General features: G+C 35.1%; 2 protein-coding genes across 2 annotated transcripts; one reads left to right on the top strand and one right to left on the bottom strand.

Annotated features, from left to right (window-relative positions):
• The first annotated feature begins 7,320 nt into the window (after positions 1-7,320).
• On the top strand, positions 7,321-11,880 carry LOC104227843 (S-adenosyl-L-methionine-dependent uroporphyrinogen III methyltransferase, chloroplastic). The gene is made up of 5 exons (XM_009780193.2): positions 7,321-8,274; positions 8,925-9,002; positions 9,104-9,173; positions 9,914-10,191; positions 11,231-11,880. The coding sequence occupies exons 1-5, from the start codon at positions 7,741-7,743 to the stop codon at positions 11,399-11,401; spliced, it is 1,131 nt and encodes a 376-aa protein (XP_009778495.1). The 5' UTR covers positions 7,321-7,740; the 3' UTR covers positions 11,402-11,880.
• A 1,417-nt stretch (positions 11,881-13,297) lies between these two features.
• LOC104227842 (O-fucosyltransferase 20-like) lies at positions 13,298-17,093 on the bottom strand. Its single transcript, XM_009780192.2, has 6 exons — positions 16,189-17,093; positions 15,705-15,873; positions 14,865-14,954; positions 14,384-14,667; positions 14,038-14,296; positions 13,298-13,922 (listed from the first exon to the last, which is right to left on the bottom strand). Exons 1-6 carry the CDS (start codon positions 16,797-16,799, stop codon positions 13,692-13,694), a joined length of 1,644 nt encoding a protein of 547 aa, XP_009778494.1. The 5' UTR covers positions 16,800-17,093; the 3' UTR covers positions 13,298-13,691.
• Positions 17,094-27,167: the final 10,074 nt, after the last annotated feature.

The following is a 27,167-nucleotide window of genomic DNA, read 5'->3' as shown; positions in this document are numbered from 1 at the left end:
ATGCCCCATCAACCAAGTATAGGCTCGTGGTTCTAACTGTCGGATCGCTTCCATGCGCCTCGTGAATTTGCACTGCTGGTGCTCAGTTGCAGCCAGCCACATTAAGTCATGCAATGCCTTGTCAGGATATTTCTTCTGGAAATTGGCCTTCAGGTGACGCACACAGTAGCGGTGGTATGCATATGGTTCCTGCCATTCAGGCAAGTGACATACAGAACTTAAAATACCACCATGCCGATCAGATATTAGACAAATACCTGAACGCTGTTTGACAACGTGCTGCTTCAAGTGGTTCAAAAAAAGCGTCCATGTCTCTTCACTTTCGTTGGCACATATGGAAAAAGCTAGTGGAAATATTTGCCCGTTGGCATCTACTGCAACTGCAATCAAAAGCTTAATATCATACTTTCCATAGACATGAGTACCGTCTATGGAAATAATAGGACGACAATGCACAAAATCATCAATTGCTGGTTTAAATGACCAGAACACATAGTTGAAAATATATTCGGGTCTGTCCGAACTCCGCTCACGCCTCCATTCAACAACAGTCCCGGGGTTAAAGTGTTGCAGTGCGGCTATATACCTGGGCAGATTTGAAAAAGACTTATCCCAATCGCCATAAATAAGTTTAAAGGAACGTTTGCGACCGAGATATGCCTTTATTTTGGTTATAGTACAACCATAGTCCTGGTGGACGGCTGTAATACACTCTTTAATCTTGAACCTAATGGACACTTCCAAATATGGAATCAAGACAAGAGAAATCAAGTCCACATCCAAGTTGAAGTGATTCTCATTGTATGTGTCCATTTCACATCTGTGCTCGCTAATAAATTTACCCACTTTCCACAAACCTGATTTCTTCTTGGTGGCACGCAACATCCAGTGACAACCCATAAAGTCTCTACGACATACAGCCTTGTATTTCTCCCTAGTTGATTCACTTACCGTCATCTCACGGCACTCTCTTATACTGTAGATTTTTACAGCCCTAATTAGGCGAGCTTTATCAGGGAAATACATGCCCTTTGTCAGAACAGCTAGTCTAGACTCATCCCACATCGCTGACCGAAATTCATCATCATCCCTTGTGAGGGCATCCACGTTCGGCATGCTTGGCAAATTATCAAGGTAGGGAATACTCCGCTCATGAAATGGCACGTGGGACTTGTACACTCTTGGTCTAGCTGGAGGTGGAGGAACATGTTCCCTCGTCAACTCAGGTTCAACATTCACTTCCTCCTCTTCATCACCCTCATCATGGAAGGGTGTGTCATCCCCAGACTCATCCGCATTGTTGTCATAATCACTATCATCTTTCTGACTCTGTGCATCTGCCAAATCACGAGTAAATACGTCATCTATGGGCAATTGTGTGAGGTCATGAGCTTCAAGAAGCTCGTTTTCACTGCACATAAAGAACAAAATGATAAGTTACTCAACTAGATAAATACTTTAAATATAGCTATATCACTTTACTTACAAGTCGTACTGTCTTGACGTTTCATGATAGATATTTTCTTGTTGGTGATGACTCCCAGATGGACCACCATGGTCCAATACTCCAGAACTACGCATATTCCAACTAGGGGCAGAGTCATAACTTGTAAAATTCATATCCGGACGGTACCCCTATGAAAAATATGAGTGTTAATACAAATCCAATTAAAACATAAATTAAACATCGCTAAAGCGTAGTAAAATTGAAGTTTACCAGTCGTCTTGTTGATTATCTAAAGTCAAAAAATTATTTTGTGGCTGCTCATTCGCCGGTGGTGACAAGTTTAAATCAAGGCAAGCTCTTTCATCACCAATCTGTCCGGCAAAAACTGCTCCAGAATAACCACCCGATGACTGAGGGTTATCCCTGCTATGCACGCCCTCATTATTGGGAACGTCTTCCACCTTGACGTACATTTCCAATAATTTTATTACAATAAATTCCTTATATTCATCTGGAATCAGCAAAAAATCTCTAAGAGTTTCATCATCTTCGATGTTAAACTCAGAATAATAAGCAAACCCCTGCGGAGTCACTGAATACGGAAATCTACCGGTTATTTTAAGGTTAACTGAACGCCTCCTCTCATTCATTTTTTTACGTAACAACGATACCAATTTATCGTACTCCATAGTAAGCGGCAATTTAACATGACATTGTGGAGGTGAGCTATACCTCACAGAGTTATTCTCCAACACAACCTCACCCCCCAACCTCACCCCCCAATATAGTGAAACCCTTATTTTTGCCACTTCAGACATTGTAAAAAAATAATTGATAAGAAGAAGAGAGAAGTATGAACGTAAGTTTGAAATAAAGTATTGAATGAATTTTTATAAAATTGAAACGCCTTTAAATAAGGCAAGTCCGACGTTGGGGTGTAGAATTTTTCTATGTAAAATGCAGTACAATACTACGTTTTATGTATTGAATTATTGTTATGTCAGTTCATTATTGGTGGGGGCAAAAACCAGAGTACAACGCAATTATTTAATGTAAAACGCATTATTATACTGCGTTTTACAAATATATCTTAGTAAAACGCAGTATAGTACTGCGATTTACAGGAAAAAAAATTAAGTAAAATGCAGTACTACACTGCGAATTACTTTAACGGCAAAATTTCCGTTAAAGTAATTCGCAGTATAATACTGCGTTTTACTCATTTATGTAACTTTTTTTTAAAGTAGTACAAAAGTGTTTTTTGTCCAAAAAATGATTAAAAAGGTTTCGGATATTAGGTAGAATGTTATTATCTTAATTAATTAAATTATTAGACTAATAATTATTTAAGAATAAAATTTAATATGTGGCATCACCAGAGGGAGAGTGTATGCCACACACTACATACATCTTGGGAGAGGGCTTAGGAATGGGGAAATAAATTTAGTTTGGACAAGTACATGGAGGGAAAACGACATCTGTAAAGGTTGAACGGGAAACTCACTTTTCGGGACAAATATAGGGAGTAATTTATGTATTTTCCCAAGATTTAGAATGTCTTTCTTTTTGGTAAAAATAGCACGGTATAGCCAGTTTTCGGACTGGTCATTCAAAAATAACCACCGTTTACGAAGTCAATGAAAAATAGCCACTATTTTGCTGCAACAGAGACTGGTCCAGCATAATATACTAGAGTTCGGTGCACCTGTGTATGAACTCCAGCATATTATGCTGGACCGATATACTTTGCTGACTCCAGTATAATATACTGGAGACTGGAGCACCGGTGCTCCAAACTCCTGTATATTATACTGCACAATTATACTTGCTGGAACTCCAGTATATTATGCTGGAGTTCTAGTGTACTTATGATGGAACTCCATCATATTATGCTGGAGTTCCAGCATACTTATCTTGGAACTCCAGTATAATATGCTGGAGTTCAAGCATACTTATGCTGGAACTCCAGTATAATATACTGGCGTATTTTTCGGGTTTTGAACAGTGTTTCCGCTCAAATTTATCTTTACATGAAAAGTGACTAAATTTTGATTACTTTTGAAATTGTGCTATTTTTGAACGATCACTCGTACATCTAGCTATTTTTTAATTTCTCCCTTCTTTTTGTCATTTCAAAAATGTTGTCCAATGTGGCCTGCATCCAAGGTTTCTAACGAAAATCATCTTCCTCATCAAATGAATAAAAAAAGAAATCCTCAAAGAAAGCACCTATTGTAGTTCCCTATTTTCCTACTAGTTGAAGTTATATTACTATTTGAAGTATTTCAATGTTCATAATGATTGATTTGGTAATGACATGTTGCTAGTATTTCTTTTTATTTTTCCTATACTTTATTTTAAGTTAGGTATGTACTCCCTCCGTTCACTTTTACTTGGCACATTTTGACTTTTCACGCCCTTAAAAATAATAAATCAGAATTTCGTACGTGACAGTTAGTATGTGACAAACAAGTTCAACAAAACAAGTTCAACAAAACAAGCCAAGTATATGACAGTTAAGGCATACACATAAGACAATTAAGGTAAGTAGCAATTAGTCATGGAGTCTTTGAAGGAACAAACAGTAAAGATCCGGCCGGTCGTTTCATGAATTACCGCTCCGTTTTCCCCATTTATGCTTCTTTATATCTTTTTTTCAGATGTATTATATGGTATCGGGTTGGTTGGTTCGGGTTCAGAGTGGTTTTGTAGAGAAATGAGACACTTAATCTCTTTTGAGTAAGCTTAAGTTGGAAAAGTCAACCGGATATTGACTTATGCGTAAAAGGTCTCGGATGTGAATTCCGACAGTTCGGATAGCTTTATTAGGTGATTTAGGACTTAGGAGCATGATCGAAATGTATTTTGGAGGTCCGAGGTAGATTTAAATTTACCATGATACTCATATTAATTGATGCATATTCCTTATGGTTTTGAGAAAATGATTTGAAATGAGTATTAATGTTGTGGGTATAATAGGAAAAAAGAAATTGTCTTCTCTTAATATGCTAAAAGTGACAAGTAAAAGTAAAAATATATTTTTAGAATATTGGACAAATAAAAATGAACGAAGGGAGTATCTTTTAAATACTCTATAAAAGTAAAGGCAAAACAAAATTTCGTAGTTGGACCACCTTTTGTTTTGTTCTATCTCCTGTTGAGTTGGCAAATAGATGAAAGTGTTTCTTATGTGGCTTTATTATCTTTTTCCTTTTTCTTTTGACTTTTAAATTGTATAATCGTTCTCAAAAATAAAGAAGTAGGAGTACTCACAAAATCTATATATTTATATATAAATGTAGGAATAGAAAATGTGACTTGGCACCTCTCTTTGGCCAATGATCCTATTTATCTTTTTTCTCCTTTTTTTACCTTTTCCCCTTTCATTCTTTTTATTAAATTATTTAATAATTGGAAATTGATTATTTTCTATAGTATTAATTACATCAGTTAACCATTCTGCCCATAGTTAGGTTCATTACAATTATTAATACACCTATTATCCTTTCTATTACAATTATTCAATATACGTTACATTTTCTTTTCCTATGCTCAATGTAAGTTACTGCTTTTATTTTGGTTACTATAAATAAAGCATATCTTTTCCTTTGCATCACTCTCATCTCTTCTTCTTTGATCATTCCTTCTCCTTTTAATTTGAATTTTTTTGTACAGAAGTTCTCTCTTTTTTTTTTCTTCTTCTTTTTTATCGACTTTTTCTTCATATTATTGGTGTTTTTGTGAGAGTTATTTATTCATACACAATATTGGTGCATAACTTTCATTGGTTAGGGAGTGAGCAAGAGAAGAACATATGGCATTATTTTGTGGGCAATATTTAGGATTCAACTTCAACCTTGATAAGTACACTTCCATTTGCTCTAGGCTTGTAGTTATAATGTGAATTTATATGTAATAAGCAATGACTCTGCTTTTTTATCTTGCATTAAAATACTTTTTATTTAATTTTAGGAATGATTGTAATAAATTTCACATTGAATTTTGATTATTGTTTTATTATTTTTAAAAGAATTGAGAAAGTATGGTTACATGCTCAAACAAATGACAATTTGAGAAAATAAGATTATTTTTCTCATCTAGAAACAATTGATAAGGTTTGTGTCATGTCACCTTTTAATGGCCTTTTGAATATTTTTAAAGAGATTGTCTCGCCATTTTTTTCAAATCTATTATGCTTCTCTATATAGTTTACAGCTATGGATCTCTTAAACGGTATTTTATTAGACTCCTCTCTGTTATGTTGTAATGGCAGAAATAATAATCAAGAGAGTTAATTTTGAGATTTTTATAAAATTAGTAGGAAAAAAAGGATAATTAATTTAATTGGATAACAATTTCTCATTTGTTGGAGAGTTTGAATATGAGAATGAAAAAGAAAAAGAAAGAAAGAAAAATAACACTTGAGAAATATCCAAGCATTCGATTATGCATTTTATTGGTATGTGATTTTTATAAGTTTATGCATATAAAATTTGACTTTATTATATCGATTAAACCATAAATACAATATTTTTATTGGAATTAGAGGTTGTATGAACAAAAATTCACATTTAAATATGTGTGTATGTCTTTTTTCTCCTATTCAAAAAAAGAAAAGAAACATGAAATGGAATTAAAGAAACTAAAAACATAAAGAAAATCGAACAACCAATTCATTGTTAGTTATACCTTTCTTGAAGATTCACAATTTTTTTTGCCAGGTGAAGTACGTATAATTACAACTAACTGTATAATTTTTTCATCAACTCAAGTACCTATTCATAGATATTGAAGAAACTTTTAACATTCCTTGAAAATAAAGAACCTTTAACATTCAAGAAATGCTGAAGGCCCTTGTATCAGTGAACATCAATTCGAGAAGACTGACTAAAATGAAAGAAATATGGAGAGTACGAACAACAAAAGGAACAGCCTCATCTTCATGGAAGTTGTTTTTTCACGTAGCTTTAGCATATCTCTAAGCACAAGCTTCTGAATATTTCCGACTGAAATTCTTGAAAGCTCTTCCTTGAAAATCAATATTTGATACCATATATATAGTATGCAATTTAGCTCTACAAACTCTTTACTTTGGCCTTTGTTTGCCAAAGTAAGAACACTATTTTTCTGGATTAAAGTTATATGGCCGGATAATATTATTTCTTACGTAATTAATACTATGATTTAGTTTGTCTAAGGCTACCGATTAATGATATTTATTAGAGTTACTTTTAATTATTTTTTAAAGGATTTGATTGCGGAGATATTTTTACACCTTTAATATATAGAACTTAAACTTATTTTTAAATTTATTTATTTGACTTTAATTTATGTACATTGATACTAAAAAAGAAATTTGAATCACTCTACATTATCGATTTATATAAGACTAACTCTTTACTTTTTTATGTTCTTGACCTTTTTGAATTTTCACAAAGTTCTTAAATTATGTGCGCAAAGAATGTGTATAAATTTTTATAAATTAAACTAAGTTGTCCACTTCGTATAAAAACACACTTAATTAATCAACAAAGATTGATTTTTTTAATAAATTATGATATTAGACATATTTTGATTTTTTTTATAACAATTCACTAGTTAATGGATAAAGTATTGTTTTTAGCCTTTGCAATTTTGCACAACTTATGGAACATAACTTATTGGTCAGGTCATATCAAAGAGCTTATGGTTAAAACATCTGGTATCTAAAATACTAAATTCGTATGGTTAATAACCCTCATAATTTTAATTGAATGAATTTGGTTGAAACTGGGGCTTCATACAGACCAGTACACTGTGGCCTCTCTAGCCCCACCCCCAACTTTTCCTCGCCGCCTCCAACCTCTCTTCCATTTAGCCGCTTTTCATTTTCCATTTTCAACAGCTTGTTCCAAAGGTCAAATCTTTCTTTACTACTTGGGGCTTTCGCCAATCATAGCCCCAAGTTGTTTCATCATCTTTACAAAATTTCTTGAAATTTCTGCGCTTCTTAATTTTGTATTCTTTGCTTGTCTTTTTGTTTTTATATTGATTTGTTTTTTTTTCTTCAAATAGTAGTAATAAAATAGAATCTCAAGCCTCCTAAAGAAAGCTTGTCCCTTTCAAAGCATCAAAAGCTACTGAAATTGCCTTCTCATGACCCTTTAAAGCTCAAAATAAAAGGTCCCCAATTCAAACCCAAATACCCCTTTTGCCCCCATGCACTTACATACATATATATCCCCTCCAAAATCTACATTTTTGAGAAAAAGTTTACACCTTTAAGGGCCATTCTTTTCTTGAGAGAAAAGGGTATGGCTCTTGTGAGTAGAATTCCTTCAATTTCTTCATCTTCTGGAGCAACCCAATTGAGAAAAATCAAATCTTTTGTTCTTAAACCTGTTTCTTGTATCATCTATGCATCACAATCATCTTCCCCCTTTACTGAGAAGCATTCAATTGAGAGATACCAAAGGGACAATTGGATTTACAAGAATGAATTGGAGGAGAAATCTGGTTCTTGTCCAATTCTACCTGATCCCAGCTATGTTAGGGACTATGACATAGCTTTACAGCTACCTGAGCTGAAGAAAATGCTTCAGGTGTTGAAGGAGAAGAGGGGAAGTGAAGGAGGAGGGAGTGATAAAAGAGGGCCTGGGAATGTGTACTTGGTTGGTACTGGACCAGGGGATCCTGAGTTGTTGACACTTAAGGCTTTGAGAGTTATTCAGAATGCTGATCTTTTGTTGTATGATAGATTGGTTTCTAATGAAGTGTTGGATTTGGTTGGTCCAGATGCTAGACTTCTCTATGTTGGTAAAACTGCTGGTTACCATAGTAGGACTCAGGTTGGTGCAATTCCTCTGTGGTTTTTGAACATTTATACTTGTGTTTGTTTGATTTACTGAATTATAGATTCACAGTTGAATAAATTTGGGTAATCTTGATCCTTGGATAGAGAAATTAATTCTTGGCTTGATGCATGAATTTCCTTCTATTGGAATGATGCTTCTATTGGCAATTTTGTGACATATGGCGTTGGAATTTAGTGGGAACTTAATCATTTGGAAAATGCTTGGGATGATTAGAAAGTGAACTCATTCTTAGATGATAACTTAGGTAAAAATGGGGCTTTCCTACCTTTTTTTTCCAATGCTGGAAATTTCACAACATATAGTTCTGAAATGCAGTCTTAGATTCCGATAGATTGGATTTTATTGTAATGGTGGAAAAGCTATAGCCTTTCTTCTATTCTGTGTTTTAAGTGATGCCTGAAATTAGCCTAGATTTGAAAATTGCTCAAATAGTTGAATTTAGCGGTGCATTAAGTAGTGGGTAGTCGATGGTTGAAAATCTCTGTGTTACAAGCTCCTTAGCTGAATGTTCGCCTTCTCCATGTCATTGCAACAACTAGCTAGCTTGCATTGTGCATATGACCTCTGTGTATATTTGCTAGCAGACTTTTTGAAAGATAACAGTCGTATTTTGCGTTTTGCAGGAAGAAATTCATGAGTTGCTTCTGAGTTTTGCTGAAGCTGGAGCAAATGTTGTGAGACTAAAAGGCGGTGATCCGTTGGTATGTCTCTGGCTTAGATGTTTTGTGTAAATCTATATATTTGTATATAGTTGATTTTTTACAATTCCAGAGTTGAAAATTCGGGGCTTTTGTTGGATCAGGTATTTGGACGGGGTGGAGAAGAGATGGATTTTCTTCAACAACAGAGAATTCAAGTTAAAGTGATTCCAGGTATTTGATAAGTTTGTGAATCTCACAAATGCTCGATTGAGCTATATAATCACGTATTGTTATTATATCTTCCCAAGTTTCATTAAGTTGGCTGGCGTGCTAACTTAAACCCACTGGAAATATATCTTAATTACGAAGAGGCGTTTCAGTGTTGAGAAGTAGCAATATGCAGAGTGGTCGGGGAAAGTATATCTTCTTCAGTATTTACTTGGGGAACAAAAGCAAGTCTCTCTCTAATAATCATAAGCTTGCAATTTACTTAGTAAATCATGTCTTCTTTCTGGAAGTTTAATCTGTAATTTTAAGATTTTTCCTTTCAGATTAGATGCTGAGAGTTTTTATCTTGGCCCCTGTTGAATAGGACATTATGTATCCTGAAAGAAATATGAAGTCTCTCTTGAGAATCCAATATCTATGTTATTTGAGCAGATTTATATGCTAAATTCTGATCTTTTTAGACCCATCTTCCAACATTCAGAAAGACTTGTGCAGTTATATGTTTACCAATATTATGGTCGCTGGTAGTTTCTCTGTTGATAGAAAGGATTTAATTTCCAAATAGACTCCATCTACACTTTGTAGTTGCTCTATAAATTTTCTGTATAGGTAAGAGTGGGCTAGTTATGTGTCGTGCATAAGTTAATACATAGTTGGAAGAAGTGTGACATAGTGGTTAAACTGGAATCTCATTCTGCATTGCACAACTTGATGTAGGCCTCATTGTGGTCATTTCATTTCAGGCATTACTGCAGCTTCTGGTATATCAGCAGAGTTGGGAATTCCATTAACCCATCGTGGTGTTGCAAATAGTGTTAGATTTCTCACTGGTCACTCAAGAAAAGGCGGAACAGATCCGCTTTTCGTTGCGGAGAATGCAGCTGACCCTGACTGTACTTTAGTTGTTTATATGGGCTTGTCAACTCTTCCTTCCCTGGCCTCAAAGCTGATACATCATGGGTTGCCAACTGACACACCAGCTGTTGCCATTGAGCGAGGGACAACACCCCAACAACGCATGGTAAGCGAACCCAGTTGCTTCTCTTTCTCTTATTCCTCCATTATTTGCCAACGTTGTTGATTTGTCAGCTACGTTTGAGAATAAATCATTTGTTATTTGATAACTGCACGCGACAAAATTGGAACAACAGTTACACACATGCATTTAGGGAGAGGACATTTACATGAGTATTCCTGCTTTATGAAATATTTCAACCCCTCTTCCTGAGAATGAAAATATGCTACCTCCGTTTGATCTGTTGTCTTCTTGATGGAAGATTACAAAAAGGTATTAGAAAAAAACGAATGTTGCAAGGAAAAGTCGTTATGCCAAAAGGACCTCCATTTTCCCCCAAGGTTCTGAGATTTTATTCGTTGAACTTCCAATTGAGAGCAAAGCACTTTTTGGTGTACAGATATTGCAACACTGCAGTGAAGGATCCTTGGTCCCTGAATGGGGCTTATTGGCGTCATTACCACCAAGCTTCGAGCTTTCTTTGGTTGCCTTTTCAAAGACGACATTAAGCTTGGCCTTAGTGGGTAACTCTGAATGTTATTGTTTTTTGGATAAATACTCAAGATAGTCTTTCCTAGTCACATTACCAACCCATTGGTTTCAGAGCTATCTGGTATTAGAAATATTGGGCTCATAACCTTTGCGCTAAAACTACCACCTTTGTTCTCACATCATGCTTAGCTTCATTGGTTACTATAGTCAACATGATCATGAAAGCAGCATTTATTTGAAGTTGAGAAATGTGCTGGGAGGTTGTTTATATAAAGTGAGAAAAACAAGTGAAAGACTGAGCCTTGTCTCAGATCTCTAACTTGGAGAAGCTATCTGAAATAAAGGTTTGAATTGATTCAGATAATAGCAAATTCTGCATGTAGTGTTCATTTGTAAACAATAGGAATAAGGGTTTCCAGCCTTCTCATTCATGGATTGGATGAGTTATTCTTTGCTATTATACCAATGTTTCTTTTCTGCCTATTTAAGCATTCAACTTGACAGGAACTTTGGATTGCGTGGCTGATTGTAGTTGCCCTTGTAATTCACTCAGGTGTTTGCAGAATTGAAGAATCTTGCTGGCGATATTGCATCAAACCAGCTAGTGTCACCAACCTTGATTATCATTGGGAAGGTTGTGGCGCTTTCACCATTATGGCCACATTCTGCTGAAGAGAATCCCATCTTGGTTGAGACTAGATCTTCAACCAACACAGTGCAATAGAGCAGCCTCGCTGAAGGGATGATTATTTGTGATCCCAAAACCTCTTCTCTTTCCTGCAGCCAAGCTGGACATTGCTGCTTGCTAAAAGATGTGCCACCCGATCACTTGTCTTTCAGACTGAAAGTCTAGCACAATAAAGGCGGTCTCATTTCTGGTGCTGTGGCGATATTTGGAGAAGAATCCCCAGCCAGCCTGAACATCAACAGGTCGAATGTTTACTCTCATTCCAAAAATCTGGCAACTCTTGCTCTGTATTTTCAAGAGGCAAGCAGAGACATTGAGATTTTGATGAATATCAAATTTTTTAAAGCAAATATTAATCCATAAGCATTCGCACAATGTATGTATCGAATAATTGATAATTTTGTAAATTGAGTTGGAAGAATATTGGTTTTTAGTGTATTTCTGAAAATTGCTGCCTTTTGGGCGATCATTGATTGTATCTATTATTCTCTTGTTGAGCAATACTGCCTTTTCTACGAGGTGTTTCAGCTGTTAACGTGTATGAGGAGAGTAAAATCGATTCTAGCTAGTGTTACTCAGATGATAATTTGAAGAATTAACTTATGAAATTTGTTTCCAAAATGTTTGTACCAAAAGAGCTGGAAATATTCAGGTTTACATTGAGCAAAATATTGTTGTCACCTGATCTTGACGGCTTGGACTCTTTGTTTGTAATTTAGGGGTAGGAGTGGAGGATGCACTTTGGAAATATTCAGGTTTACATTGAGCAAATTCTATAGATGTAAATGATAAGTTGGCCATTGTTGATTTCCTTAGTGCATTACATGACTTGTAATGGTTCAATTTTTTTACTATAAACTTTTCCCAGCATTACCTTTTTTATGCTACTTCAATGTACATTTCACCTACCAGGAAAAAAAATTATTCTGTTTCCACTTTTTCTTTTCTTTTTAAAGATACTAAGGGGTCGTTTGGTATGAGGTATAAGAAGGTATAGGGTGGTATAAAAATTTAATACCATCTTAATATTATGTTTGGTTAGCAAACCAGGTATAAGTAATTAACACCCGGATAACTTATACCTTATAGAGGGTGAGGTAATTAGCACCGGTATAACTTATATCTTCTTAGAAATTATACAATTGTCATTCTTAATACAACATATCAAACGGTGAATAAACAACAATCCCAGCATATCTTATCCCAACATAACTTATTGCCTGTTTGGCCAAGCTTTTTTTGGGCCAAAAGTGTTTTTGTTTGGCCAAAAGCACTTTTGGCCAAAAATTGAAGTGTTTGGCCAAGCTTTTGGAAGGAAAAAAAGTGTTTTTGAGGGGAAGCAGAAGCAGTTTTTGAGAAGCAGAAAAAAGTAACTTCTCTCCAAAAGCACTTTTCTGATAAACACTTTTGAGAAAAAATACACTTAGAAGCAATTTTCAAAACCTTGGTCAAACACTAATTACTGCTCAAAAGTGCTTTTTAAATTAATTAGTCAAACGCAAACTGCTTCTCACCAAAAGCAATTTTTTTGAAAGTACTTTTGAGAAAAGCACTTCTCAAAATAAACTGATTTTAAAAGCTTGGCCAAACAGGCTATTATACCGGCATAACTTATACCGGCATAATCCGTATTATAACCAAACGACCCCTGAGTTGTACAGTAGAAGTTAGGGCCACTAGAATTTGCTCTTCAGAATTTAAACCAAAGCTGCATTTTAGCCCCATTTTAAGGCAGCTTTACCCCACCCCATTCCATCCAAATCTATACATGCTCCACATATATTCCGACATTCTATTATTCTCAAGCAAATTTGTTATTAGGGTTAATATTTGAAGATATGACATTTTTCGACTGCTCAATGTTTAACATACATATTATGAAGGATTCCTGCCATAAGTTAAAGAGAGAATTTATCAACAGGCTCAGAAAGATACACCAATTAAAATGGCATATATACCTCAAAAATTTGTATGATTATATACATTAACACATATATTACATATACATTGATACAGTGTAAAGAATGAATGAATAAAAATGTGTTCCTTTCCCAGAGCAAATAATGCTCCTTTACCTTTGCTCCCCACTTCAAAATTAGGAATTGAACTTGTATAATATGTATCAGAGAATCACCTTCCCAGTCTCATGTTACTAAAAGTTATAACCACCAATCATTCTCCTCCAAACCGAGTCGAAAAAACACTACTGTACCTCAAACCACCTTGTCTGCTCTTCAAAATCATAGCGAGGCTAATCCAAAATTCTCAGAATGTTGCAAGAATGTACGATTTATCACGTGTTGTTCCCTCGTAAGGAGTAGTTACATTACATCGACAAATGGCTCCTAGTACCATTGCACATGCACTCTGGGACAGGGTATTTTGTCACATCCCTTCCTGCTTTCCTCAATTCTGGCTGACCTAAAGAATCTCTATGCAACTCCAGTATAATTCTGTTGAATTCTGTTTCAGAGAGAGATGAATTCAGAAAATGTCGAAGCATCTGTCTTTTGTTGGGAGTAATAGTCTTTTTGTGTCCTGCATAAGCCCTGTGTCCCTATTATAATACAAATTACAAACACTAGTTAGAGAAAAAATCTCAGAACTAAGTTCCCAAACTAGTGTGTCCTGAACTATAACAAGCAACTGTAGTGAAAGGTAGGCGACAATACCTGAATAGCGTGGCCCATGTTTCCGCCATGAGAAGGCATGAAAACATTGCTGTTCGCGGATACTATGTAGTCAAGAGCAGCCATAAGGGAGGCTTTCTTTGCAAATGGCTCAAGTTCCCCGGGCAATGCAAGATCCTCTTTGTTATAGAAGTGAGTGAATTCACTAGTCAATGGTTGCAATGCTTCTTTCCCACCCAAAGGAAATCCTCCTGCCCAATAGATTCTTGCACTCTTTGGTGCTCCTAGAGCTTTTAGCAACCTAACCACAGATTGTCAATTTGTTTAAGTAGGCAATACTTTAGAAGTGCATAAGCAGAATAAAACTTTTATGAAGGCTAATGCTTGCCTTGTGACCTCTAAGGCATTCAAGGGACAGAGACCAGCAAGTTTTCTGGTATGGTAAGTCATGTTTGAACGTGAAGTTAAGAGCTCGGGCCTTTGCTTTCGCTCATTGTTGATCATCTCATCATACTCATGGCTTAAACCGGGAAGACAACCTGTTCTCACCCACACATCCTTCTCCATTCTCAAATGAAGAGCAACATATGGTCCCTTACTCCTCATTCTCTCAGTAAGCTTGTTACCAAGTTCTAAGATTGATGGAGAAAACCTCAAAGCATGAAATGCCACCTACAAGTTTACAAACCAAGAATTTTGTCAAATTGACAGCTAATGCCTTAAGAAAGATTTAGCAGTTGTTTTGTTCGAATAATAGTATTCTTGCGGACTGCAGTTGGTATTGTATTTTATACTACCAAATACAACGTGAAATAAGAATACACGTACCAATAATATCTGCATAATAGAAAAATGAGATTAAAATTTACCTTGCAGCGAAGTTTTTGAAGATCAGAAGGAAGATCCTTAGAAAGCCTCGAGTCAAGGCCTCGCAGAAGTAGAACACCATCCCTCCTAAACTGCAGGAAGATCAATTCAATAATCAAAATCAGATCCTCTGTAATTTCCGAAAACTTGCTTTCAACTTCAATTCACCAAAGACTTTTCTTAGATAAAACAAAAAAGATCAAAACATCTACATGGATAGTAAACATCCTTATGAAAAAGTCTAACAGTTGAATTGGTATTTGCAATTTTGGGTTCAGGTATCTATTCAAGAATATAGTAATTCATTCAAGCTGCCATAGAGTCAATTTCAAGACGTCCAACTAGCCAACTTGAAAGATACTACTTCAATATCTTCCAAAGATCTCAACTTTGGTATTAACCAAAGAAAAAACACCAATCTTGATTTTCTCCATATATTTACAATCTTGATTTTGTCTAACTGCATGGACTTACTAAAGACTATTAATCATACACTGAACCTCAACTACCAAAGTGAAAAAAGAAAAACATTAATATTTTTTTCTTCCCATTTTTTGTTTATTGCTTTCAATTATTTTAGTATTTGAAGGGAAGTCTTGGAGCAACGGTCAAGTTGACTCTATATGACGTATAGGCCACGGGTTCGAGCCGTGGATTTGCATCAGGTTAGGCTGTCTATATCACATCCTCTTGGGGTGCGGCCCTTGTCTGGACCTTGCTTGAACGCGAGATGTTTTGTGCATCGAGCTACCTTTTTTAATTATTTTAGGCTTTTGGACCAAACACCTATTTAACCAAAACAAGGAAAGTAACTTGATAGAAAATTGAATGAATCTTCTTACCTTTCTGGTATAATGTGAACGAATCCATTCAGGGGAGGCATGGAGAGGAGTCCTTGATTCCTCTACTGGTCTACTCATCACATGTGTAGATGGAAGTGATGAAACTATTCTTACATCATTTGCTAATACTTCCTTAAAATGATCCAAATCAAATATATCAGAGAACTCACTGCAAACAAACACCAAAAAGAAACATAAAACATACGTTAAGAAATCAAAAACATCCCAGAATAGCATAAAAATCTAACTTAGACCAAACATAATGTCACTCTATGGAAATAACCAGTTTTCCACCAAACTCAGAAATAACCAGTTTTCCAAATAGATGAAATAGGCTTGTCAAGCTGATAAAGTTGCCTAAATTCAGAGAATTAGGCAGGAAATAAACATTTTCTCAACTGAATGAATCAAAACAGACAAAAAAGATAAAACTTTTGAGCTGGAAAACAAAGAAAAATGGTTCAAAAATAGAAAAAGAACAAACCTTTCATCACCCCAAATGACATTAACTTGTAAAATAGGAACAACAAGAGCAGCACCAAGAATCCTAGCAATTACCACAGCATCCACAATCTGATTTCTTTGCTGATTCATTCCACCAGAAACCACAACCATTAAATATTTTTTCCTACCTTTTACAATATCTACACTTGTTTTCCTATACTCTGCACTGAAATCCAAGCAAGGCCTATAACCCAACCCATCAGGTTGTTGCCAAAACTCACTGTTTTCATCCCCTTCATCTTCTTTTTTCCCCACATTTAAAGCTCCAATACTGAGCTGAGAAACTTGTTCGTCATTTGAGAATGAGCTCTTTTCTTGAAAAATCTCACATGGGTTTGGTGTAAAAGGAATTAAAGTTTCAAAATTAAACCACATCTTTAACATACCAACAAAACCAAAAGCAAAAAGAAATAAAACCCAGAATTTTGGATTATTGAGCAAAAGCTTGAGCTTTACAGAAAAAGATGGATTCTTTTTCTTGGGAGAAAGTAACAGAGACTGAAGTCCTGAAGAAGAAAGTGAATTTATTATTTGAGATGGTACTGCTATGTAACATTGCTGCTTCTTCTTGTTACTCTTTGACACTGCCATTTTAACACAAAAACAATGAAAACAAAGCCTTATTTTCCCTTTATATATGTGTAAATTGTAGGTGTGTTCAAGTTTAACACAAGAATTTTTCTCAGACTTTCTTAGAAAGTTTCTGCAAATAGAAAAAGAACATAGTAAGGGTGTAAAAGAAGAACGGCGGGAACACGAAATACGATGATTAAATGCGCGTTTGGTATTGGATGTAAAATGGTGGAAGTCAGAGAAGGTGTAAGCGTAGTGTCAGATTTATTTTTCAATTTTTTACTTAGTAGGGAATTGAAGAGTTGAGGGTATTTATATAAGTGTGTGAAGTGGGGAGAGAAATTATTTATTAATGTGTTTAGTCTAACATCTTGGTTTTTCAAATTGGGAAGCAATTATAGTTTTATTGAAATGACGATATTGCTCTTGGTCAAAAGTATAATAATAGACTGTTTTGTCAAGCTTTTTTTTGGTAAAAAATACATGATTTTTAATTGAGGTATTTGGCCAAGTTTTTAGAAGATAAAAAAAGTATTTTTGAGGAGAAGCAAAAATAATTTTGGAAAAGCAGAAAAAAGTAGCTTCACTCCAAAAGCACTTTTTTAAGAAGCACTTTTGAGAAAAATACACTTAGAAACAGTTTTTTAAAGTTTGGCCAAACACTAATTGTTTTTTCAAACTAATTAGTCAAACACAAACTGCTTCTCTACTTTTGAGAAAAGCACTTTTGAAAAAAAATACTTCTCAAAATAAGCTGATTTTTGCAATTTGGCCAAACGGGCTATAAGAATTATAAATAAGAAAATCTCAGTCCATGCGTGAATTTCACTCCTTTTTTTTTTTTTTGAGGTGTTGAATTTCTTAAACTGCTGGACTAGTATTACTCGTGAAAAATGAATAATTGTGAAGTTGTGACAACGATATGTCTTGAGTTATTTAAGAGTTTTCATATTTGTTGCGATGCTAAAAACCAAGACAAAGTCAATCCTCATAAACTTGGCAATATTTTTTTTTTCAATTTGAATATATCGATCTAGAGGAAATGGTTCAAAAAATATACTCATATATCTAACGAATATGGATCATTAAGGGATCATTTGGCAGGATGCATAAGAATAATGCTAAATATGATGTATTAGTAATACTGGTATTAGTTATGCTTGCATTAGTTATGATGACATATTTCTTATCCATTGTTTGGTTTGATATATTAAAGCATTGCACAATTTCTAAAAGAATTGCTTGTTTACAAAAATACCCTCAAAACCAGTCCATCACTTAACTTTTTAAAAGAAACATATGTTGAGAAATGTTTTTATATGAAAAAAATTTAAAAAAAATATTTAATTTGTCTACCTATATTATAATATAAAACAAAATATTTATTTATAAAAAAGGTAATATGCTAAGTATTTATTTATTTACTAGCGATATAATTTTATTTCTCACTATTTGGATTATTTTAAGCCTGCATTAATATAATAACTGACATATTTTAATCAAGCATAAATTTTGAAGGATAATTTTATTTTTAACTAAGCTAATGCATGCATTAAAACCCATTGCATTACTAATATCATGGTTTTCTATGCATTAGTTATGCATAGAATAATATCAAATAGGATGTATAACTAATGCTTGCATAACTAATGCATAGGTTCAAAATATCTACCAAACAAGATATTATTAATACACAAAGTTAATGTATGCATTATTTTATCTAATGCATCCTACCAAACGACCCGAGTGAAAAGGCCGATAGAAAAAATGAGCTTTTGAATATATTTGGTAGAACTCTTATATGTTACATAAGTTACCATATTTAATTCTTTATTAATTCTCACTGCCCAAGAACCATCCTCGCTCCCCAAAAAAAAAATTAAAGTTTGAAAAAAGAAGAAGAAGGAATCCAAACACAGAAACTGGACTGGAAATAGTTTATTGTTACTTGTAAACTCAGTCTTACTGGTTGCCAAATAGCACTTGTTGTTTATGCAATAATACCTAACATTAACAAATAAATGAGTAGATAAGTGTTGCACTAAACAGTTTTAGCCACGCAAAGCAGCTACTTCTTTCTTTTTTTTTTCTCTTGCAGTTTTACTTTCGCATTTCACCTTGTCAAAACCTTGTTCTCATAATTTAGTAGAATGAATTTGAATTAGTCGGATAAATTTTGAATAACGAGTGGTTCAGCAAAAAAATCGCTTCTCTCTACTTTCCATTCAAAAGGACGCGAAAGATGTTGGATCTTAGAATTTTTCAACAACTATTTTAGATAGTCACGTTTGAAAACCAAAAAGTTTTCTAATGTATGTAATCAATAATCATCACTTCAGGAAAAAAAAATATATATATATACTATTTCCATGCCATCCCTCCACCACCGCCCAACTCTGAACTCTTCTTTATTATTTTTTAAAAACCATTGTATTGTTATTGTTATTACTATAGTTATTATTATATCTAACATAGCATAAAATTAGGATAACTATTATTTCCTTATGCAGATTTGGACCATTCTAAAACATACATAATTAATTATCAATATATTTATTGCTTATCTGATTACTCCCTCTAATCTAAATTTGTGCGCTCTTCCTATTTTGGGATGTTCAAATAATTAGTGCATTTTCATTTCCATACAACTTTTATAAGAATTCAAAATCGTTTAACCTATCCAACTTATGCTTTCTGTGATGTTTTATCAGGACAGTTAATTAAGTGACCCCTTTTAAGTCTTCAAATTGGAGAAGATTTTTCAGTTAGGTGGATAATCCTTTTACTACATTCCACAATACTTTTTATAAAAGGTCAAATTTTCTTTTGCTGATGTTTGGATTAAAATTGACCGGTGATTGTCGATCAACTCTCCTCCTTTGATCGATTATCAATTTATTGTCGATAATCGCCCCTCTATTCTGTGGCTACCGCCTGTGGCCGATATCGACCTATAGTCAATAAATTGACCTCCTTCGTGGTCGATCATCAACCCATTTTTTCCGATAAACAACCTCCTTCTTGATTGTTTATCAACCCATGATCGCTAATTAATTTTTTTCTTGATTGATTATCCACCTTCTTCTTGGTAAAAAAAGGCATTTATGTGAATGAGTAAGCCGAACTGATGTCAACTTATGATTGCTAGTCGACTTCCTTTTTAATCAATTAAGGTCATTTTTTAATTTCAAACATATAGGAAGAAAAAAAATAAAGATCTTTTAGTTAAATCCGTTGAAGAATCAAATATGAGCCAGAACTGTCAAGCAGCTCCTCCGTCTCATTCTGTTAGGCAGTTAGGATCTTAGGTGTGTGTGTATATATATATATATATATATATATATATATATATATATACACACACACACACACACACACATATACACATAGCTCTTGTACAATAGCGAGCAGCAGATTTCATTGTATGAAATGAGTTAGTTCTTTTCTGCATTGCTCAATTTTCACTTCTTCTCTCTAGATCGATCAACTAGTTCTAGGTTTCAACATGGTACCAGAGCCTGTGAAGACGATCAATTCACGCAGATTGCTCGCAATTGATTTCTGTTTCTAGAACTCCTTAATCGTCTATGTAATTGCTTCGATTTACCTCATCCTAGGTTGAGTCGTCTTTGAGCAATTGGGTATTTTTGGAATTCTTTGTATTCTATTCTATCCTAAGCTCTCGATTTTTAATCTTCAATGGCGATCGGAGCTGTTGGTACTAGCTCAGGCACAGGAATTGAAGATACGACTACTGATGCAACTCCAGTGGTAGATCCAGGTCGTGTGGGTGCTATAGTTATCGATGAACATCATCCTCTATTTCTCCAATCTTCTGATACTCCGGGTAGCTCTCTAATCTCAATCAAGCTAACTGGACATGAAAATTATGCTCTATGGAGTAGCTCTATGCGTATGAGTCTATTGGGCAAAAGCAAACTAGGTTTTGTAGATAGAAGATATTCTAAGGATAAATTTGATCCTTCTCTTCATGATTTGTGGGAAAGGTGCAATGCTATTATGCTTTCATGGATAATGAACTCTGTGAGCACTAAGCTATTAAGTGGAATAGTGTATGTTATAAGTGCTCACAAGGTGTGGAGTGACCTTAGAGAAAGTTTTTAAAAGGTAAATGGCTCGAGAGTCCTGTACTTGCACAAACAGATTGCCACTCTGTCATAGGGCATCTTATCAGTGTCCTCTTATTTCTCAAAATTGAAGGAGTTTTTGGCTGAATTTGATGCCCTTATGCCTTGTCCTAGTTGTGGCTGTGAAAAATCAAGAGAAATGTAGAACACTTTGAGTATCAAAGGTTGTTACAATTTTTAATGGGACTGAATAAGTCCTATGCACAGTATGTCACATATTCCCTCCATAAACAAAACCTATTCTATGAGCATTTTATAAGAAAGTAGAAGGTCCTTGGTTAATCATTCTTCAAATGTAGCAGAAGTTTATGAGGGAACAACCTTATTCACTAATAAAGGTCACCCTAATTCATCTCAGTTTGCCAATAAATTTGTTCCCGCTTCATACCCCTCTAATCCTACCTCTTATTCCCCTGGCCTTTACAATCATAATCAAGTGATGTTCAATAATAAAGGAAACTCATATCCTATCAATGATTTTAAGCAGGGGATGAATCAGTTGTATTGTGACTACTACAATTTCACAGGTCACACTAGGGAAACCTGCTATAAACTTAATGACTATACCTCATATTTCAAATCCAAGAAGAAACATCCTTAGGCAAACTCAGATGTTTATACTGGAGAGAATCAATTCTCCAACAATGTTATACCAATCTATGGGAATTCTTCAACTTCACAAGCAGTAGGCCACCTCACCAATAACCATCTTGCTTAGAACCAGCTTGCTCAAGCTACAACAAGTGGAATTCCTCAATTTACACAGGAACAGTACAATCAAATCCTGCAGATGCTTGGAAAAGGAAGTGAGGATAGTGGCTCAGCCATAGTAGCAGGTATGGTACATAATGCAATTCTTCCGGAATAAAAACCTAAGTGGATAATTGACACCACAGCCTCTAATCATATGGTGCATAGGATTGATATGATGTTTGATCTAAAATACTTGGGACAGACTAAAGTAGGGAAAGTATGTAATACCTATAGGAGAGTTAGCCACTATAAGACATCTAGGCTCACATGCATATTTCCTGGTCATAAGATAACTAATGTAATGCATATACCTGAGTTCAATACATTCTCTTATCTGTCTCAAAGATTACAAAAGAGCTAAAGTGTGTAGCTATGGTCTTTCTTGATTTTTGTATATTTCAGGATCTCTTCAGTGGACATGTGAAGGGGATTGGTAAGGAATATTGCGGACTGTATGTGCTTACCTCTGGGAGTATAATACAAGTAATGGAGGATGCACCTACTACAAGAAACTCAAGTTATGTTCCAAAATCTCTCACTGTAAATACCACTGAGTTTACTAGAATAAATGTTGCCCTATGGCATAGGAGGCTAGGTCATGTACCTTTGGATATACTAAAGAAAGTAAGTGAATTTCAATCTGTAAAATTTGATGATATTGAACACCATTGTATTATCTGCCCAATTGCTAAGCAAACAAGATTACCCTTTCCTTTGAGTACTTCTACTGCTCATTCTAACTTTGATATCATTCATGCTAATGAATGGGGCCCTTACAGGGTTCCTACCTACGGTGGAAAGAGGTATTTTTTAACCATAGTTGATGATCACTCTAGATTCACATGGCTGTATATGTTACCCTCAAAAGATAAAGTAATTGTGGTTCTTAGGAATTTTTTTTAATGGTTAAAACTATTCATTCCTTTACTGTTAAAGTCCTAAGAACAAACAATGGTTGTGAGTTCTTTAATACTGAAATGACAGAACTACTCATATCACTAGGCATCATTCATCAAAGCTCTTGTGTTTACACTCCACCAACAGAATAAAGTGGCTGAGAGAAGGCATTGGCGTATACTCAATGTAGCAAGGACACTCATATTCTAAGCTTTAGTTCCACTCAGATTTTGGGGAGAATGTATTACTACTGCAGTTTATCTTATAAACAGGCTACCTACTTCAATACTCAAAGATAGAACACCATATGAAATATTGCATGATGCTCCTACTTCTCTCACTCATTTGTGAGTGTTTGGATGCCTAAGCTATGTGTCAGATGTAAGGAGAACTAATTATGCTCCTAGAGTTGTTTCTGCAGTTTTTCTTGGATATTTTATGGTTCAAAAGAGCAGTAAGATGTATACACTAGTCTCTAGGGAGTTTATAGTCAGTAGGAATGTGGTGTTCAAGGAGGATGTCTATCCTTTCAAACATACTATCTCTCTTCTATATCATCAGTATTCCCTATTTTAGAATTCTCCCTTGACAATAATTCTGAAAGCAATATTACAGTATCTCCTTAAAATACTACAGGCTTATCTAATGCACAACATGTTGATCCCTTAATATCTGTTGAAGCTCCAAATTTATCAGCTGCTTTAGAAACTAGTACATCACTAGATGTAGAGTCTTCTATTGAGACTTCAGCACCAGTGCCCCATCATGAAGTACCTGAACCTAGTAGAAAATCTCTAAGGGTGTCCAAATCACCACTGTAGATGAAAGACTTTTTGGTTTCAACTCATGGGAAGTCCAACTGCTGTTATCTCATATCAAACTATATAAACTACAACATCTCTTCTGCCCATAGTGATGCACTCAGTGCCTACTCATCTATTACCGAGCCATAGTCCTACAACGAATCAGCTCAAAATCCTAAGTGGATTGCTGCTATGAAGTCAAAAATCACAGCACTAGAGGAGAACAAGACTTGGAGTATTGTTGATTTGCTAGATAGAAAGGTGCCTATTAGATAGAAATAGATTTTTAAAGTTAAATATACAGCCTCAGGAGCAATAGAAAGATACAAAGCAAGGCTAGTGGCTAAAGGTTACATCCAGCAAGAAGGACTAGACTATACAAAAACTTTCTCCCTTGTGGCCAAGATGGTCACAATCAGGTTAGTTATATTGCAGCAGCTAAGTATTGGCATATCTTTCAAATGGATGTACACAATGCCTTTCTTCAAAGAGATTTGCTTGAAGAAGTATACATGGGCATCACACAAGGTTTTTCTACCCAGGGAGGGACAGACAAAGTCTATCGATTATACAAATGTTATTTGGTCTCAAACAGACAACACGACAGTGGAACAAGAAGCTAACAGATTCTTTGCTACATCTTGATCTCACTCAAAGTCATTTTGATTATTCCTTATTTACTAAGAAAGTACAGGACATACTGGTGCTTGTCTTAGTATATATTGATGACCTTTTGGTTATAGGGATATGTCCTCAGCTTATTCTCCAAGGTAGATGTAATCTGCAACTCATGTTCAAGATGAAGGATCTTGGTGAGCTCAAATTTTTCTTGGGCATTGAGTTTTCTAGATCAAGAGAAGGTATTATCATGAATCAGAGAAAATATGCTCTAGAGCTAATTGCTGAGCTGGGATTTGGAGGAGCTAAACCTGCTAGTGCTCCATTAGAGCACAATCAAAAGCTCACCTCTGTAGACTATGAAAACTTCATCAACACTCAAAGCACAGACAAGGACAATGCAGATATAGATCATCTGCTACCTGATGCTAGCTAATATCAAAAGTTAGTAAGGAGACTTTTGTATTTGACAATGACCAGAGCAGACATTGCCTTTGCTGTTCAGGTCCTTATCCAGTTTATGCATAAGCCCAAGCAATCTCATATGGAAGCTACACTAAGGGTGGTAAGGTACATCAAGAATGCACCTGGTTTAGGATTGATGATGCCTTCTAAAAGCTAAGGGAAATTAAGAGCCTACTGTGACTCAAACTGGGGAGGTTTTTTGCAGACTAGCAGGCTATCTAGTGAAGTTTGGAAATGTCTTAGTCTCTTAGAAGTCAAAGAAGTAAGAGACTGTGGCAAGGAGTTCTGTAAAAGCGGAGTTCAGAAGCACGACCTCGGTGGTGGATGAACTAACCTAGTTGACAGGTCTATACGAAGAATTAGGAGTGGAGGTTGAAATGCCTATTGATCTATACTGTGACAGCAAGGCTGCAATCCAGATTGCAGCCAACCCCATATTCCACGAACGTACAAAATACATAGAGATAGATTGTCACTTTGTTGGAGAAAAAATTATTCAGGGATTGGTAAAGACACACTATGTTTCTACAAAAGAACAACAAGCTGATCTACTGACCAAAAGTCTGGGAAAGCCACAACATGATTATTTACTATCCAAGCTGGGGTTGAGAGATGTGTTTCAACCATCAGCTTGAGGGAGGGTGTTGAAGAATCAAATATGAGCCATAACTGTCAAGCAGCTCCCCCATCTCATTCTGTTAGGCAGTTAGGATCTTGGGTGACAGTTGTCACAAGCTAAGTTAATAGAAGTGTGTGTGTATATATACACACACACATAGCTCCTGTACAAGAGTGAGCAACAAATTTCATTGTATGAAGTGAGTTAGTTCTTCTCCGCATTGCTCAACTTTCATTTCTTCTCTCTAACTCGATCAACTAGTTCTAGTTTTCAACAAAATCAAAACTTGCAGAGGGATCATAGATCAAATCTTCTATCTAGTTAAATTTTCAACCATACTTATTTCATGTTCCAATCAATACTATCATTTTAGCGTAACATACGATAAGTAAATTGTTGAAGTTTCTCATTTAGGGATTAAAAAAATGAAGTTCGATTCTCTACTAGTTTATTTAATAAAATTGTAGCTTACAGGATTTTGCACATAATTTTAAATATATAAAGTTATAAATAAATTAATTGTCTAATTAGCTCTAAATAAATTTATATTCGATAAGCGAAAATAATAACCAAAAGTGCAAATTTGGTAATACTAGCTCGTTTTAATAGTAATATTTAAGATGAAAAAAGGGGGGTCACCAATAATAAATTTTAAAAAAGAAGGAAAATATAGGACGAGCAAAAATGTTCATAGGCTTTATCATCGGATTTTCCCAAAGGAGCATGAGTTCACCTTCAAAATGTCTGCACTAGGGGTGACAAAATGGTTAAAAGAAAACAATTAGCCACTCATATTATTCACTAAAAAATGGGTTGAATAATGAACTATTTAAAAACGGGTTAAATATGGATAAGAACCATATTATCCATTTAGAAAATGGATAACCAATGAGTCTAACTTTTATATTTGTAAAGCCTCGAATTGGGGATTCCTCAAGTTAGGGAGACTAAGAATTCTCCCAAAAGTGATCATATACAAGAAGTCATGAATAATATGGGTAACCCATATTATCCACCGATTAACCCATTTTTTATCTGTATTAAATATGGATCGGGTCGGATAATCGATCCGTTTTTTCATTACTCGTTTTTGACCCGAACCATATATCTGACCCGACCCGCCCATTTGCCACTCATAGTCTGCACCATATATAATGATTAATGATGATTTATAAGAGAGTTGATCGAGTCTAAAAAATACCAATAGTAGGAAAGCCTAACAAAACAAGCAAATCAAAACAAGGAATTAATTTGCGAGGTAACGTGTGGGGCAAGGGTTCTCGTGTTGCCTTGTGGGTGGGGTGGGGAGGGACTTTCATTTTTTTTATTTTTTTGTTGTGTGTGTGGGTAAAATCGAATTCTCATGAAAATGTTTGAAGTCATTTGGTCATGAGGATAAGGAATTATTAATAATTTAATAATATAAAATTAGCTTTAGAGTAACTATAAAGTTATCTCGTGTAACTTATAAGTCACAGGTTCAAATCGTAAAAACAGTGAGTAATACTTACATTGGAATAAATTGTTTACATCACAATGTGGGTGCGGCCTTGTTCGGATGCTTTGTGCTTTTGAAATTTGTTAGTCACAATTATAGATTATTATGTTTTTTTCAAAATTGAAAATATTGTTGAAAATGGTGGGGGAATTGGGATAATGACTATCTTCGTGTCGTGTAATGAAGTAGCCAGCTGAGGTATTAAAAAATGGTGGCTAAAAGGAACATGTGAGCTGCCGCCTTTGCTCTTTTGACAGCCTGTTATCTATTGTATGCTTTCTTTCCTTCCTTTGATAAAGCTAGGAAACTCCCTCTGCGTATGATAGGCTTAGTTCCCAATAATTTGCTACTACTAATAATACTCCAACAATCAGATAGTACTAGTCCACTTTCCTATGCCAGCTAGACAACTACAGTATCTTACACGCTGGCATTTTGGCCACCGTGTTCGATGGTGACCTTTCAACATCCTGCCACGTTGGTTGGAACCAACAAAAGGCCACTACAATTGCTTCTTCTGTTTGTGTTTGTCTTTGTTTTGGGGTGCAGGAGATTAGGCTTTTTAGGGGCTTGAATTAGCTAGCT

The sequence above is a fragment of the Nicotiana sylvestris genome, chromosome 9, assembly GCF_000393655.2.
Source record: "Nicotiana sylvestris chromosome 9, ASM39365v2, whole genome shotgun sequence".
NCBI lineage: Eukaryota > Viridiplantae > Streptophyta > Magnoliopsida > Solanales > Solanaceae > Nicotiana > Nicotiana sylvestris.
This window is presented reverse-complemented; position numbering and strand designations above follow the sequence as displayed.

Bases quoted from the DNA above. Each gene is read 5' to 3' on its own strand.
- LOC104227843 (XM_009780193.2), top strand. From the start codon at position 7,741: ATGGCTCTTGTGAGTAGAATTCCTTCAATTTCTTCATCTTCTGGAGCA. The intron at 8,275-8,924 runs GTTGGTGCAATT...TGCGTTTTGCAG, and splicing joins GTTACCATAGTAGGACTCAG to GAAGAAATTCATGAGTTGCT. The intron at 9,174-9,913 runs GTATTTGATAAG...ATTTCATTTCAG, and splicing joins TCAAGTTAAAGTGATTCCAG to GCATTACTGCAGCTTCTGGT.
- LOC104227842 (XM_009780192.2), bottom strand. From the start codon at position 16,799: ATGGCAGTGTCAAAGAGTAACAAGAAGAAGCAGCAATGTTACATAGCA. The intron at 15,874-16,188 runs GTTTGTTCTTTT...GTTTGTTTGCAG, and splicing joins GTCATTTGGGGTGATGAAAG to TGAGTTCTCTGATATATTTG. The intron at 14,668-14,864 runs GTAAATTTTAAT...GTAAACTTGTAG, and splicing joins TTCAAAAACTTCGCTGCAAG to GTGGCATTTCATGCTTTGAG.